This window comes from Myxine glutinosa, chromosome 7, assembly GCF_964187855.1.
Source record: "Myxine glutinosa chromosome 7, kmMyxGlut1.1, whole genome shotgun sequence".
Lineage (NCBI taxonomy): Eukaryota > Metazoa > Chordata > Myxini > Myxiniformes > Myxinidae > Myxine > Myxine glutinosa.
Genome location: NC_136267.1, coordinates 89200303 through 89218193, shown reverse-complemented (window position 1 = coordinate 89218193; position 17891 = coordinate 89200303). Strand labels below are relative to the sequence as shown.

Here is a 17891-nt window from a genome sequence, read left to right as displayed (position 1 = left end):
TATATACACACATATATGCATATTTACACACATACATATATATATATATATACATACATATATGCATATTTACACACATACATATATATATATACATACATATATGCATATTTACACACATACATATATATATATATACACACATATATGCATATTTACACACATACATATATATATATATATATATATATATATATATACACACATATATGCATATTTACACACACACACATACATATATATATATATATATATATATATATATATATATATATATATATATATACACACACAGACATATGCATCCATAATGTAGCATATATAAGAGAAATATACACTCCACTGTAAGAAATGTACTGAGTCTTCCTGATATCCATTTATTCTCCAGGAAATAGTGAGAACGATTCAGACGTTTTGCTACTGGAGGAAAGAACACCGGACATCAAACGTACACAATGAATATCTACAAAAAATCCCCATTCTATACACACAAATGGACTCACAGTCTATGACGCTTTGTTCTTCGCCATTTTCGTTTATCTATTATTTGCACCATGCATTGGATACACGAAGAACAATGCTAGAATGTTTGATTCCAATCTATAGACGAAACACGAGTTCTAACGTTTAAACGCAGCTTACGTAAAGACAATGGAGAAACGGATTTTCATATAAATAAGTTTGGCGGCGATAAATAATACTTTTGTCTCGCTTTTCGTACAACAAATAAATATGTGTATTTGCACTGACTATAGCAGAATACGCGCAAAGCGAGAAATCAAAACGATTCTTAACTTCATGAAGGTGAAAATGTAAGCAAAGAATACAGCGACTTATGAACAACAACAAAATTAATTCACCGTAAGTGCAATATATGTGTTTCTGAAAAAATACAAAACGGCGGGAACGTTGAATAAATACTGAAAAAACATTTCACATTCTCTCTCCAGTCTTACAAAAGTTCGAGATATACTGTACAGACACCCTGTTTGCTCGAATGTACATGATTCTTCTTTGCTTTTACTCCTGGGAAGAGTCCGGAACCTCAGAGAGTGGGGGGTAGGATGTACATGGATATGTGTTTGCATTGAACGGAAGCGACGTGATTAATAAACGATATTTCATTGAAATTCCTACTACTTTCTCCAATTCTGCTTTGAACAGGAAAAGGTTGTTATGAGTAGAGGAGAAAAGCAGATTTTTAAAAATGCCTGTATAGATGATGATGTGAGTCGAGATGATTGGATTACTCCAAACTTGAAGGGCAACAAGCCCAGCGGAGGTAAACTAAGAACTCAATATATAAAGTAGAAAGAAAAAGTCATCATGTTGATAACTTCTGGTTTTAGGCACACCTGCCAACCAAAGTACTGACCCTGTCTGTCGCAAACAAGCAATGGAAAATATAACACTGTATAGTTGAGAAAAGGAAGTTGGCAAAGCAAGGCCCTGTCCAGGAACAGTAAAATGAAAAAAATAAAATACATGTCCGTGTATCCAGGCTAAGCCAAAGACCACCTGGGATGAGTGGAACACCTGGGTTGGGGGGGGGGGGCATGGGGAAGGTGCATTGAGGAGGTGAGATGAGGAATCGTAGGGAGAGTGCGAGGGGTTGATATTTTGCCCAAGCATGAGGGCAGAATGCAGAGCAGAAAAATCCATGGCGCAAATCCATTTACAGGTGTGTGAGTTTGGGCATGTCTTGTAAGCTCCCCGGGGGCGGATGGTGAGACGTGAGGTCTGTGTAAGTCGGGTGCGAGTTGCAAGGGCCGTGGGGGTGCGGCCCAGGTGCCATGGAAGCTGCGCCGTTAAAATCGAGACCGGCTGGTGAGGAATGGTGCGTCTGCAGATGCGAAAGGTTGAACATCGCTGGTGGACCACCGGATGCCGTCATGGGCTCGACAAAGTTTCCGTAAACGGGACTGCCCTGCAGACCCGGACCGCAGTAACCATCTGTAGGATGTAGAGTGTGTGGGTTGTAGTCCCCAGTGAGTGCGGCACCACCATACCGCTTGGGCGTAGGTGGACAATTGGACAGCGATGCTCCGTAAGGACCCGTGATGCTGTAAGCATTGTGATGTGACTTTGGAAAAGCATTTGGTGAACCGACGTCATATGGAACGTTGTTTCCCATGCTGTGTAATGCACTGGAATAGCTCACAGGCCCCACGGGATTCAACTGAGGACTTCGGCTTGGAGACTGGCTGCCCGGGGACCCCATGATGCCCTTGGCCTTTTGATCTTTCTTGTACTTCATCCGTCGGTTTTGAAACCAGATTTTGATCTGGCGCTCAGTGAGGTTCAGAAGATTGGCCATCTCGACACGCCGAGGTCTGCAAAGGTATCGGTTAAAGTGGAATTCTTTCTCGAGTTCCACTAATTGTGCACTGGTGTACGCCGTACGAGCTCGTTTTGATGGCTGACCCGTTGGACTTTTCTCGCTGCAACTGTCTCCCACTGAGGGTGGGTCAGGAAGCAGGAAGCAGGGATAAGACACTTTAGTCCCACAAACCCATAGTTCCCAAATTTGTTTGAATTCACATGATGTAAAACTGATAAAGGCAGAATTCTGGCAACAAGTCGATGCAATTACTTTCTATACACATGAATGTTTCATCAAAGCAAAAAATTCTGTTTATAACCAATCAATTGCTTCGATTAAATTACTTTCCTCGACCATATAATACCACCACTTTCACAGAGAAATTGCAGCACGCTTGTTTTAATGAGTAATAAATAAATGTAAAACTTATATTCCCTGAACAAAAACTTTATGATTCGTTTCATTTTCTGAATTTTTTTAATGTAATGCGAGGAAGTTCAAAGAGTTCTCAGAATGAGATACTCACAATCATCCCCAACACACTAATACATACATATATATATAAATATATATATATATTTATAAACAGGAATTAAATTCCAGCGTGGGGCTGAGTGTGAAACACTCTGACTCAACACGGGACTCGAACCAAGGACCTCCATCACTTTCGCGGTGACAGCCCACTGCGCTATTGAGCCAACTGAAATCTCCTCAGAAATTTTCCACACTTAACACTGCAAGCTTTATAATGGCTGATGTCTTACGTGCCTGCTAGGCAGACCCCGGATGTGAGCGTAAGTATATGTATGCATATGTATGTGTATGCAAGTATATGCAGAAGTGCATTGGAGATTAACTCATCTACAATTTTTATAGATAGGAATTAAATTCCTGCGTGGGGCTAAGTGTGAAAAACTCTGACTCAACACGGGACTCGAACCAAGGACCTCCATCACTTTCGCGGTGACAGCCCTCTGCGCTATTGGGCCAACCAGAATCTCCTCAGAAATTTTCCACACTTAACACTGCGAGCTTTATAATGGCCGATGTCTTACGGAGGCTGGAGACACAAGCCTGCTAGGCAGACCCCGGATGTGAGTGTAAGTATATGTATGCGTATGTATGTGTATGCAAGTATATGCATAAGTGCATTGGAGATTAACTCATCTACAATTTTTATAAACAGGAATTATATATATATGTATATAAAATATAAACATGTGAATAAATGTTTCTTACTTATATTTACGCATCTTATACTCTTTTTGTGTGTCTTGGACTACTGTGAGTATCTTCATATAACTTTCTGAAAGCACTGCAAGCACTGCAATACATTAATAAGGGACAGACGGGTATGAGAAAAATAAAGTGAAACAAAGAAACTAATTAACCCACTGTAGAAAGGGGTACTTATGACACAGGAGGAAGACATTTGACCCTGTATGGTATTTAGTATTTACATTGGTATTTTTCTGTTGTGGACAGGGTATTTCTTTACCTAACTTTATTTACTTATTTACAATGATCTGCTGGATTTTAAGGATCATGGCAGTGCATGTATCATATATGGAAGAGGATATTAGGAGACATCAGTATCTTTTTACTGGAATTACAAGGACATTAGTATACAATGCACAGATCAAGAAAGTATATGGATTTGAACCTCAGATCCCAGGATCACGGGTTCTCTGCTCTGAAAATGGACAATGATGATTTTTACCCAAACATCATTTTTTTACCATAAAAAAAATCCACGTCCATTTTCAATAACTAGGGCATGCCCGTACTATATCTATATCTAAAATTATATCCCCCCCCCTCTATTTACATGAAATGGTTTGGTCCAAAGCGAACGGCTTGCGAGTACGGTGACAATCCCCCCCTCTATTTACATGAAATGGTTTGGTCCAAAGCGAACGGCTTCGGAGTTTGGTAAAGAAATCGCCATAGCGTGCCCAAACGCGCAGGAAAGCGAAAGAATCGCAAATTTAAGGAAATGCCCGTACTTCCGTAAGGAAGAGAAAAGAAATGAAAAGGAAAAACATTCCAAACCGCGAGGGAAAACAACACGGCACGTCGACACAACAACGTGTCCTGTGATTGGCCGTACGTCGCTGCCAGTAGCTGCCCCCCAAAAAAAGCTTTCACCGTCCGGCGACTGAATTTAAGGGGAAAAATAAAACGCTCTTCGCTTAAAACAACGCCCTTCGCTCTGACTGAATTGGGACAATGTTTTTATGTTTTTAATTGAATTACTATCCGTAATGGCGCACGCTCTCACGGGAGCTCCGGAAGGTCGTATATCGCAGTTACGATGAATCGCAAATTAGTTTTTATTAGTTTTAAAACATAGTTTAACGCCAACATAGCGCCAACATAGTTTGCAAACGTGAAATAAATGAATACGCTCTCAAATGTGCCGTCCGAGGCAGAGTCTGTTCGCCACGTTCGGCACACGTGATAGCTCGCTGCTCTCTGATTGGTTGAATCGTTTTTTGGACATAGCTCGGTAACTGCTTGTCCGATTAATTTCAAACCTTGAAAAGGCACATCCTCGGGTCCCCAGCAATATACCTGGCAAGTTTCAAGTATATCGGACCGGTAGTTGTCGAGAAACAGCGGTCACAGAAAAACATACATACAAACATACAAACATACAAACATACAAACATACAAACATACACACAGAGATTGCTGGAATTATAGATAGATGGACTTTAATTACCCATTTTAATACAGTATATAAGAAGGGCAAGTGTTGGCCGAAATGCTTTAGGAAAGATTTTTTTTCATAACAATTTTCAGGACAAGCTGCTCTGAGGTGCAGCTCCACCACAACCAGAAGGCACCAAAATGGCAGTTTTACCTGAATTCAAGTCCAAAGGGGAACGCGTCCATGACTTGATATATCAGAAGCGAGTACATGACCAAGTGAGTCATCCCTCGACCATGGAAATCTCCAATCCAAGCACTTTGCTCGACTTTGCTTTGGTAAATAAATCCAACAGGGTTTGGAGATCGGGTCCATTTAAGTTTCCCCGCAACAAGCTCTGCATTATCCCACTATGCACCCCATACGATGTAGGTATCCCATTATGTAGCCTACAGAAAGCACGACGTGCTGTCCATGCTTTGGCTTGAGCAAATGGCCTTGCGAAACCATGACTGAACTCGAACACAGCTGGTATGTACACGGTAAGCTCCATGCACGGAATTAGCATCGCCTGCCCGGACTCGCACATCAATGAAGCAAAGAACCCGTGAGTTGCACAGAAATGATTTGGCCTACGTTTGGTCAGCAACTGATAAAACTGCTATTCACTCCCAGATAGAGAACATTCACTCTTTTACTGCGAGTCTTCATCATGGTCTGCATAGTTTTAGTTATACCTTTGTCAGGATCACACTTTTGAGCCTATCAGGGAGGAATGCAGGGCGTGTGGGTTTTTTAAAAGCTAAGTTAAAATTGGCTCGGTTGAGGACCTTAAACTCATGCAGACTGACCATGTAAAACTGGCATATATTCAGGATATAAAACTAGCTTACACTGAGCATATTAAACTGACTTACAATGAGCGTATTAAACGGACTTATATTGATCGAGTGTATTAAACTGGCTCACATTGAGCATATGGAACTGGCTTACACTGAGCATATTAAACTGGCTTACACTGAGCATATAAAACGGGCTTGCACCGAGTATATAAACGGACTTACAATGAGCATATTAAACTGACTTACACAGAGTATATAAACAGACTTACACTGAGCATATTAAAACTGGCTTACAATGAGCATATTAAACTGGCTTACACTGAGCAACTTAAACTGCCTTATGCTGAGCATATTAATATGGCTTACACAGAGCATATAAAACTGGCATACACTGAGTATAATAAACTGCCTTACACTGAACATAATAAACTCTATCACCCTCAGCATGATGAATCGTCTTACATGAGAATATTAAACGGCCTTACACTAAGTATATTAAACTGGCTTACACTGATCATAATTAAACTGGCTTACATTAAGCATATTCAACTGGCTTACACTGATCATAATTAAACTGGCTTACATTAAGCATATTCAACTGGCTTACACTGATCATAATAAAACTGGCTTACATTAAGCATATGCAACTGGCTTACACTGATCATAATTAAACTGGCTTACATTAAGCATATTCAACTGGCTTACACTGAGCACATTGGATATTCGAGGGCTGCAGAATTCTCAGCAAAACACTCTGTCTGAAAAACGCTTTTAAATTGACAGATGTACAGCAAGTGCGAAAACCCAAAGAAAATATCTCAACAGGGCATATTACCATTACCCAAAAGGGCCACAGTGCAACGATCACATGGATTAACAACACAAGTTTAAATCAACACTTTTCTTTTTATTATACAGGCTATATTAGCAAGTGACTATAATCAGAGGCGTGGCAGGGTGAAGAAGATGAACGTGAGAATCTTCTCAATAAATCAGTTCTGGAAGAAGTGTCTCCCCCATCCACTCCCCCTTTACCCCACTATCTCCTTCACCAAACATAAACGTGCACATACAGTATAAACACAAACACACACCAAATAAATAAATAAAAACACACACACACACACACAATTAATTGTACAGTATCGGTTGTTCCTAAACTTAAATATAAATAATTTAAAGGATTGTTGTAAATGATGTTAATTTGACAACATCCCATATTCAACTTTATTTAAATTGTAAACACACACACACACACACAAATCACGAGTTTTAGATACACATGCATGATTGTGATTTATATACATATTATACGTGGCATATTATACTGTATATTATATACACACATAATATACGTGACATATACTGCATATTATATACACACATATATTATATGTGACATATACTGCATATTATTTACACACATATTATACGTGATATATTATACTGTATGTTATACACACACAAATAGTATACGTGACATATACGATATAGTATATGCACACATATGGTATACGTGACATATTATACTGTATATTATATGCAAACATATTACATGTGACATATTATACTGTATATTATATACACACATATTATACGTCACATACTATACTGTATTTTATACACACACATTATATGTGACATATTATACTGCATATTATGTACACACATATTATATGTGACATACTATACTGTATATTATATACACACATATTATCGATATAAATAAAACAGTTTGTGTGTGTGTGTGTGTGTGTGTGTGTGTGTGTGTGTGTGTGTGTGTGTGTGTGTGTGTGTGTGTTACCGATAGACTCCTAAACGGAGAGGCTCACGTGCTTGATATTTGGCATATACATGGCCATTGAGCCTGGGAAGGACATGGCCTACCTAAAAATATTTGACGATCCATATTTTCTATTCATATTTACCTCAGCGCATTTCAGCGAGGAACATTATACACGGTTTGCAAAATTTCAAGATGGTTGGATGTACGGTCTGGAAGCTAGAAGTTGTTATTGCGTGAAGAAGAAGAGTCTTCTAGAGTGGGCATGGAATTAATTATCACACTGCACATGACGAGCAGGCAAAGTATGGAGCGACCTCACGGGGTCATTTTGACCTCAAATAAGATTCTGATTTCAGATTTGTTAATCACTGAGGTATATTAACACACGACCAACACAGATTTGGCGAAATTCCGACGATTTTTGATGAAAATATAACATTTGTGTCTGCATTTCAGTAAAGTAAAGTGTGTGCCATGTCAGCATTAAAAAAATTGAAACGTGGCTCATTGTAAATAACTCCATATTGGGAATAGGTGTTGTTAACGATGACGTCATTGGTGCCATAATTATGACATCATAATTCGACAGGGACAACGCTTTGTCTGATCAGTTTGAAATTTATTGAGCGTGATCTATGCAACAATTATTTAGAGAATCTAAATTAATGATGTCATCGCTCACGTGGTCTGGCAGCCATATTGGATGAAAAAAAGAAATGTTCAAAAATAGAAGAGTTGGCTCACACCAAGTTGACTGCGCAGGGTAAGTATTCTATGAATACCATCTAGTTTTCTCAGCAACCGTTGGTCTGATTGACACAAAATTTTACCATAGGAGTGCCTCCACCTGCAGAATATTTTTATTCAAAATTACGACGTCATAGGTCACGTGATATGGCACCATCTTGGAAAAACCTTCCACCTCTATATCTCCGAAACAGTTCAATGGAAAAATTTTAACGTGGCTCATTGTAAAGAACTCCGCAAGGGAATAAGTGTTGTTAACGATGACATCATTGGTGCCTTAATTATGACGTCATAATTTGACAGGGACAAAGCTTATTCTGATCAGTTTGAAATTTATTGAGCGGGAACTATGCAACAATTATATTAGAGAATATAAATTTATGATGTAATCGCTCACGTGGTCTGGCAGCCATATTGGATCAAATAAAAAATTCCTTCAAAAACAGAAGAGTTGGCTCGCACCAAGTTGACTGCACAGGGTAGGTATTCTATGAATACCATCTAGTTAGGATAAGTGTCTCAAACCGAGTCCCTTCCCCCACCCCTCTCCCTCGAGCCTGGCAGGGTGGGAGCAAGGCGTGAGGTAGGTGCTCCGTGTGCTCCCCACATCAACGTGGCCAGCCTGCAGCTCAGGGTGTGTGTGCCACCATGGGAGGGGGGCTAAAGAGGAAGAAGCTCCAGTCATTTGATGTTCATTGCGTTGGGGTGGAGGACAGACCTTCCGGCATGGTCAGCTCTGATTGGCGGCAAGCAAGGCAGCATGTCATTGGCCCATGCTGGCTAGCGGCTACACCATTGATTGGGTCAGGATCAGTGCCGTTGATTGGGTCAGGATCAGTGCCATTGATTGGCTGGGTCTATGTGCGAGCATGACACGCCATTGGCTGGTGCCCGTTGGTTTCTAAAGACAATGCCTTGTGGGCAGAAAAGGAACAGTGAGTCCTTAAAGATGGTGTGTTGTGATATCTCTTTCTGACCTTCCCTGGAGATCCCCTTGACAGAGGTACCCGACACTCCCAAGGCACTCCATGTTGGTGAACTTGATTACCTCTAGCACACTGTGTCATGTTGGGATAACTGCCAGCCTTTACGTATCTAGCCAGATTTAGTGTGAATGAGTGTGTAGGTATAGGCCCTTAGCTGAGGGTTTGAGGGAAGGGGATGGGATTCGTTTTTTTTTTGTTGTATAAAGTTTTGTTTAATAATTGTTTCTGAAATGTGTATTCCTGTCAGGGATTTCTACTGTGTGTTTCATGTTCAATAAATGTTTTTATTTATTCCGAAGTCACAACATGTTTGTCTGGTTTCCGTCATGTTTCCCGAGTTGATCAATACGGTCTGGTTAATTGAATATCCTTGGGGGGAAATAAATCAATCATAGTAATTATTTTATTTAGCCAATTGTGTGTGTTTATTCGATACACACGTGAGAATAGGTGTCACACAACCACTTTCTCGGTGGTGTGCCGACCAAATACAGTATATCCTCAAGCCGGCTATCTGCAGGATATTAATTCCTGGCATGATCATTTCCCATCCTTTATTGCTTTTGGTTCAGGAAGTGTGCCATTTGTTTGTGCATATGCGTTTTTTTTGGTGTTTACTTTATGTAATGTGTGTGTGTGTGTGTGTGTGTGTGTGTGTGTGTGTGTGTGTGTGTGTGTGTGTGTGTGTGTGTGTGTGTGTGTGTGTGTGTGTGTGTGTGTGTGTATGTGTGTGTATCTGTGTGTGTACATACATACACAAGTGGTTCACAAACAGGTCACGACAAAGTTACAGTCCGCAAGATCGCCCCAAAGCAGGCCTAAACGCAATCTAGCAGATTGACATGGTCATGTGATATTGTAAAAGCTTACATAAACAACCAGTCATGAAACTGCTTCACCGCCAGATAAGAAAGCTGACACAAGCTGCACTATTCTGGTAAAAATGCAGTTGAAACGATCCAAGTACGCAATAACATCCACGCAGAAAGAGAAATGGAAGGAGGAGATGAGAATAGATCAGTATAAAGTAAACAGAAATGAAGAAAGAGCCCAAGTTTAATGAAAAGAGTCAATGCTAAGAGAGGGAGGGAGAGTGAGAGCGAGAGAGAGAGAGGAGAGAGGGAGAGAGGAGATAGGGGGAGAGAGAGAGAGAGAGAGAGAGAGAGAGAGAGAGAGAGAGAGAGAGAGAGAGAGAGAAGATAAAGGAGAGAGGGAGAGAGAGAGGGGGAGAGGAGATAGGGAGAGAGGAGATAGGGGGAGAGAGAGAGAGAGGGAGAGAGAGAGAGAGAGAGAGAGAGAGAGAGAGAGAGAGAGAAGATAGAAGAGAGAGGGAGAGAGAGAGAGAGGGAGAGAGAGAGAGAGAGGAGAGAGGAGAGAGGGAGAGAGAGAGTGAAAAGAGAGAAGGGAGAGAAAGAGAGAGAGTGAAAGAGAGAGGAGAGAGAGAGCGTGAAAGTGAGAGTGAAAGAGAGAAAGAGAGAGTGAAAGAGAGAGGAGAGAGAGGGGAGAACGAGAGAGGGGGGAGCGAGAGAGAGATCGAGAGAGGGAGACAGAAAGAGAGAGTGAAAGAGAGAGAGAAAAAGAGAGAGTGAAAGAGAGAAAGGAGAGAGAAAGAGAGAGAGAGAGAAGAGAGAGAGAGAGAAGAGAGAGAGAGAGAGGAGAGAGTGAAAGAGAGAGGAGAGAGGGGAGAGAGAGAGAGCGAGAGAGAGAGTGGGAGCGAGAAAGAGAGAGGAGAGAGATCGAGAGAGGGAGAGAGTGAAAGAGAGAGAGGAGAGAGTGAAAGAGAGAGAGAGAGGAGAGAGGGGAGGGCGAGAGAGGAGAGAGTGAAAGAGAGAGAGAGAGCGAAAGAGCGAGAGAGAGAGAGAGAGAGGGAGGGGAAGAGAGAGAGAGGGAGAGAATTTGGAGGAGAGCTGGACCTGGCGTGGTCCTTATCTGGTGCAGATAAGCAATGGGAAGGTTGAAGTTGTACAGACGAGTGAGTGCGTGTTTGAGGAGTGAAATCATGCTGATCCGAGACCAAGGGGATGGGGGAACGCACTCCATGGCCATGTTTCCATTCGATTTGAGAACTGCGTGCACACCTGACCTTTAATTGAGGTTTTGTATAATGATGGCCGTAGTGTTGTTTTCGTAATGTCATTTAACCAATTTGTATTATATATCGAGCAAATGTGCATTCTATCGGAATCGCTCATCCAGTCTATTGGTTGCATCACCACTGATGTGTAGTAGTGATGCAACCAATACATGCAGTGCCCCCACTTAAATTATGGGAGGAATTTAGGATTTGGTCCTGGTAGCTGCGCGCAACGGCATTCTCTTTTCGAATCGTACCGTGGGATTTTTGATGCTCACAAGGTAAGGCTTATTGGAGAAGGGACACCTGGCTTAACGTCGAGTCTGAACGATGGAGATGTCCACAAGGCAAGCCTGAGAATCACCAAGATGGGCGTTTGCAATCAGCTCCTATTCCGTGGGAAATAGGAACCGAGAGTGGACAGTTAAGGAGACGAACAAGCGCCATCCTGCTATCTCGTTTTCTCAATAACAGTATCGATCTCATGACGTATCTCAATCCCGTCCATTTGCAGGGACGTCGGCGTTATTATCACTGTTCGCCTGATGAATGTCACGACTCTCAAGCCAAATGGCGACACTCACCAAATAGTCCACACAGCGAGGACCTCGCACTGGTAACCATTGCGAGCTTTGCTTATGCCATGAAACTGCGCAATGATCAAATGAAAGCGTTAATACGAGGATTTGCTGTTCAATTGACTGATTCGGTTGTAAAAGGACTTAAAAGTTAAAAAAAAAAACTTGTTTATTTTCATTGGTTTATTGAATTTTATAATCAAGCCACAGATTGAATGATGGACCTTGTTACCTGTGCCGCCGAAGCTGGATGGAGGTCATGTTTTCACTCCTGTCTGTTTGTCTATGAACAGGATATCTCAAAAAGTTTTGGTCGGATTGGGACGAAATTTGGTGGAGAGGTTGGGGATGTGACAAAGACGAACTTATTACATTTTGGTGAAGATCCGGATCCGGAGGTTGATACGAGAACTTTTAATTGATTCTTCACCATTGATGGATAGGGCTAAAACTGATATATAGCAGGATATCTCAAAAAGTTATGGACAGATTTGAACGAAACTTGGTGGATAGGTTGGTTGTGTGACATGGAGGAAGTGATTTGACTTTGGTGAAGATCCTGATCCGGATCCAGCAAGTAGAACTTTTAAAGTGATTCTTCACCATTGAGTATAGAGCCAAAAACGATAGAAATCACGATATCTCAAAAACTTGTGGACAAATTATGACGAAACTAGGTGGATGAATTGGTTTGGTGACAAGAACAAGCCGATTAGATTTTGGTTCAGGTCCGAATCCAGATCCGGCCAATCAGTGGGATAGAAAACATAAACTGTTTAGCCTGGCGGAGGTACATGTATGTGCTCTACCGAGTGCCGTTGTAGTTTATTCTGTTTTGCTTAAATAGCAATTACAACAAATTATTAATGATAATAATAATAATAACTAGAACGGCACTCATTTGAGACCATACCTCCGCCAGGTGAACAGTTTACTTTTTGTATCCCAGAAAATCACAATACAGAATCACATTTAATCAAAATCATCAGTCCACAACTTTTTGAGATCTCCTGCTTTATATCGAGTTTAGCCCTTTCTCCCAATGGTGAAGAATCACTTTAAAAATTATAGTAGCCGGATCCGAATCCGTCCATAACTTTTGGAGATATCCTGCTGTATGTTGGTTTTAGCCCTATCACTCAATGGTGAAGAATCACAAAAAAAAAAAATAATTCTCATATCCGAATCCATATTCAGATCTTCACCAAAATCGAATCGAGTCGTCCTTGTCAGACACCCAACCGGTCCACCAGGTTTCGTCCAAATCCGTCCATAACTTTTTGAGATGTCCCGCTTTGTATCGTTTTGGCCATATCGCCCAATGGTGAAGAATCACTTAAAAAATAAAATAATTCTCATATCCGAATCCATATTCAGATCTTCACCAAAATCGAATCGAGTCGTCCTTGTCAGACACCCAACCTGTCCACCAAGTTTCGTCCAAATCCATCCATAACTTGTTGAGATATCCTGCTATGTATCGTTTTTGGCCCGATCTCCCAATGGTGAAGAATCAATTAAAACATTATAGTAGCCGGACCCAGATCTTCACCAAAATCTAATAATTTCGTCCTTGTCACATACGCTACGTCTCTGCCAAATTTCGTCCGAATACGTCCACAACTTTTTGAGATATTTTGTTCACAAACAAACAAACAAACAAACAGACAAACAGACAGGGGTGAAAACATAACCTCCATCCACCTTAGGTGGCGGAGGTAATAACAACAACTATATATCTATCTATCTATCTATGATTATACTGAACTTTCACTCACAATTTTTGTGAGTAATGTCACCATTTGTGAAAATACCTTATACATGAAAGTTTGTTCTTAATAATATTCTTTTCTTTTTTTTACAAGTAACTCATGACCTTTGTTGTTTGAAAGTGTTGTTTGACACTCGTTTGTTGCATTCCAGAGGCCGATACAGGGAGTCAGGGAGGGTCGATGGGTGGTATATTTACATTAGGCCATAAATAAAGATCTTTCAATGTTCTTTCGATGAAGGTAGTCCATCGGGGTTTTTTTTAATACATGGTCTTGGCTCGTGGAAGAGCTAAGACGGAACAGATCAGGACACAACATGATAAAGGCAACAACAGGAGACAGGGGAAACGCCAATAGCAGGGAGGAGGGATAAGGATGGAGATGGAGACGGACAAACAAGGGATGTAGCTAACAATGAGGGTTAGGGGATAGCGTGAGCTAGGGGTGGACAAGATGGAGACGTAAGCAAAATTTTGGGAGGGGTGGGTGTGGTTTTACGGGTGTGGAAAAGATCATTACTTTGGATGGAAATGACCTGAGATGATGTAAAACAGCTGTCTTGAAGATTCGCAGGGAAGAAAGAGATCGAAGTGAGTGCGGAGGGTGGTTCCACAGGCGAGAAAAAAAGAGGAACAAGATGGAGAATTGCTTTGCGATACAAGTCCCGTACCAAGTTTCAGTTCAATATGTTAAAGGGTAAGGAGGAACTCTTTATGTAACTTATAATCATAAAACCATATCTTCAATGTTTCAGTTGAACATGTTAAAAAGGTATAGCAAAAAGTGCACAAAACCACGGGTGGGATGGACAGACAGACAGACAGACGGAGATCAAACCGGTTTTGTTGAAATTTTGCACAAGCACAGTCCATGATGGCACACACGTGCACCTCGTATATTTTATGATCAGATCCAAGAACGTGTCCCTAACTTTTTCGGACCTGCATGGACCGATTTTGTTCAAACTTGGCACAAATACAACACACGAGAGTAATACGTAAGCAGAAGATTTGTTTTGTAATCTGACCAAAGGAATACTCGTATAAAGTATAATCTTGTAAATGTTAGCAAGCCCTTTAATCTGTGCAGCAAAATTACTAAAACCTATTTCTAGGCGATGACATTTTATGTCTCGTCTTCTTCTTCTTCTTTTTTACATTTACCCCTTCAACCAACTACCCATGCTTAAGTAATAAATAGATGGCTCCCTTTTCTGCCCCTGATTTTTACAAATGTCATTGTGAAATCTCCGCTGAGAAAGGACTTGCTTTTCAGATGTGTCTCGTGTTTTTATATGAATTCCAAACGTAAACGAGCTCGTATAAGGTGTATGCCAGAAGTGTTCTACCCCGTGCTGTATGATCCCTGGAAGATTCGTGTTTTATTTGAACATTATCTTTGCCCTCTGTTGTGAAAGTGATTTTTAAGATTAAGCATTAAAAGTTCCCCTTTCTAAGTTGGTACGGCTGGCGATCTGGCCTCGTTCAAACGGCATTTACAACTCTTTGAAGCCCAATTTGAGGAGAGAAACTTGAGTACGCTCTGTCCAAGCAAGCTTTTTCTAGAAGCCAATACTACCGACTCAATCCTCTATTCATTTGGGCTGCTGACCTTAAACCACCTCTGGGAATCCTTATGGAGCAGGTGTGTGCACAAGTGTGTATGTATGGAGAATGCGTGCACTCACGGAGAGCGAGTGCACGTGTGGACAAGGTGTATGCCTGCACGTAATATGAGAGTGCATGGACGTAGACCGAGTTCATTGTCATTCTCACCTTTTAAATATAAAACATCTGCAGCAGATGCATAAGGGGGCAATGGCTTCCTCAAGGAACTGGCCCAATCCGTAAGTTACTGTATGAACTCTGACCCATGACCTCAATCGTGATCTCTGGTGCCCGATAATCCAAATGGATAAATTCCGTCTTTCCTTTACATTGTGAATTCAAGTTGGGTATTTTTGTACATCATGTAACAGGTTGAGAGTTTCGGTAACTTCGTTTCGAGAAGTTCATTGGTAGTTTCAATGCAAATGACTCGCATTCAATTCTGAATTTAAATGAATGAAGCCAGAAGGAAAGCATAAATTGTGAAACCATTTCTAATCAAGTAAGTGTTTTTCACAAGTCAAAGGGACTTTGAGAATAGAAGTATTGTCACATTTTACATCACGTTGTGACTTTATCATTTGAGTAAAGGGTTGTAAAGTAAGTTTATGTCTAGAAATAACAAGCATTTCCTTATGTTTTGACACAAAAATAACCGACTTCGTTATTTATTATGATGCGAGAATGAAGTTGATTTTTAACAGGCAAAACTTTCCAGGATGAGGGGTAAAGTGTTTGATAACAATTGCTATACAGTGCATGGTAATGAGGGGTACCCTGTGATTGATAAATATGAGGGATACACTTTGTGTAATAATAATCAGGAGGACACTTTGTGTAATAATATTCAGGAGTACACTCTGTGTGATAATAATCAGGGGTACACTGCGAGTGATAATCAGAGGCACACTGTGTGATAATAATAAGAGGTACACTGTGAGTGATAATCAGGGGCATACTATGTGATAATAATAAGAGGTACACTGTGAGTGATAACCAGAGGCACACTGCGAGTGATAATCACAGGCACACTGTGAGTGATAACCAGAGGCACACAGCGAGTGATAATCAGAGGGACACTGCGAGTGATAACCAGAGGCACACTGCGAGTGATAATCAGAGGCACACTGCGAGTGATAATCAGAGGCACACTGCGAGTGATAATCACAGGCACACTGCGAGTGATAATCACAGGCACACTGCGAGTGATAATCAGAGGCACACTGCGAGTGATAATCAGAGGCACACTGCGAGTGATAATCAGAGGCACACTGCGAGTGATAATCAGAGGCACACTGCGAGTGATAATCAGAGGCACACTGCGAGTGATAACCAGAGGCACACAGCGAGTGATAATCAGAGGGACACTGCGAGTGATAAATCAGAGGCACACTGCGAGTGATAATCAGAGGCACACTGCGAGTGATAATCAGAGGCACACTGCGAGTGATAATCAGAGGCACACTGCGAGTGATAATTAATCAGAGGCACACTGCGAGTGATAATCAGAGGCACACTGCGAGTGATAATCACAGGCACACTGCGAGTGATAACCAGAGGCACACAGCGAGTGATAATCAGAGGGACACTGTGTGATAATAATAAGAGGTACACGGTGTGATGATAATCAGGGACATACAATGTGATAATAATAAGAGGTACACTGTGTGATAATAATAAGAGGTACACTGTGTGATAATAATAAGAGGTGCACTGTGTGATGATAATCAGGGGCACACTGTGTGTGATAATAATCAGGGCCATGCTGTGTTTGATAAATAATCAGGGGCACACTGTGTGTGATAATAATCAGGGCCACGCTGTGTTTGATAATAATCAGGGGCACACTGTGTGTGATAATAATCAGGGGCACACTGTGTGTGATAATAATCAGGGCCACGCTGTGTGATAATAAACAGGGGTACACTGTGTGTGATAATAATCAGAGGTGCACTCTGTTAGATAATGATCAGGGGAACTCTGTGTGCGATAATAATAAGAGGTGCACTGTGTTAGATAATAATCAGGGGTACACTGTGTGTGATAATAATCAGAGGTGCACTGTGTTAGATAATAAGCAGGGGTACACTGTGTGTGATAATAATAAGACATACACTGTGTTAGATAATAATCAAGGGCACCCTGTGTGCGATAATAATCAGGGCCACGCTGTGTGTGATAATAATCAGGGGTACACTGTGTGTGATAATAATCAGAGGTGCACTGTGTAAGATAATAATCAAGGGCACTCTGTATGCGATAATAATCAGGGGCACACTGTGTGATAATAATCAGGGCCACGCTGTGTTTGATAATAACCAGGGGCACTCTGTGTGTGATAATAATCAGGGGAACTCTGTGTGTGATAATAATCAGGGGCACTCTGTGTGTGATAATAATCAGGGGCACACTGTGTGTGATAAAAATCAGGGCCATGCTGTGTTTGATATTAATCAGGGGCACACTGTGTGTGATAATAATCAGGGGCACACTGTGTGTGATAAAAATCAGGGCCATGCTGTG

At 41.2% G+C, this 17891-nt stretch overlaps 1 protein-coding gene across 6 annotated transcripts in view; it reads right to left on the bottom strand.

Moving 5' to 3' along the window:
* Positions 1-356: 356 nt before the first annotated feature.
* HOXD3 (homeobox D3) overlaps positions 357-17891 on the bottom strand; it is a 198445-nt gene continuing 180910 nt past the window's right edge. For all 6 annotated transcript variants that reach the window (XM_068122685.2, XM_068122686.2, XM_068122684.2 and 3 more), the window contains one exon: positions 357-2457. In XM_068122685.2, coding sequence (XP_067978786.1) covers positions 1676-2457 — 782 coding nt within the window. In that variant the 3' untranslated portion in view covers positions 357-1675. The remainder of the gene's footprint in view (positions 2458-17891) is intronic.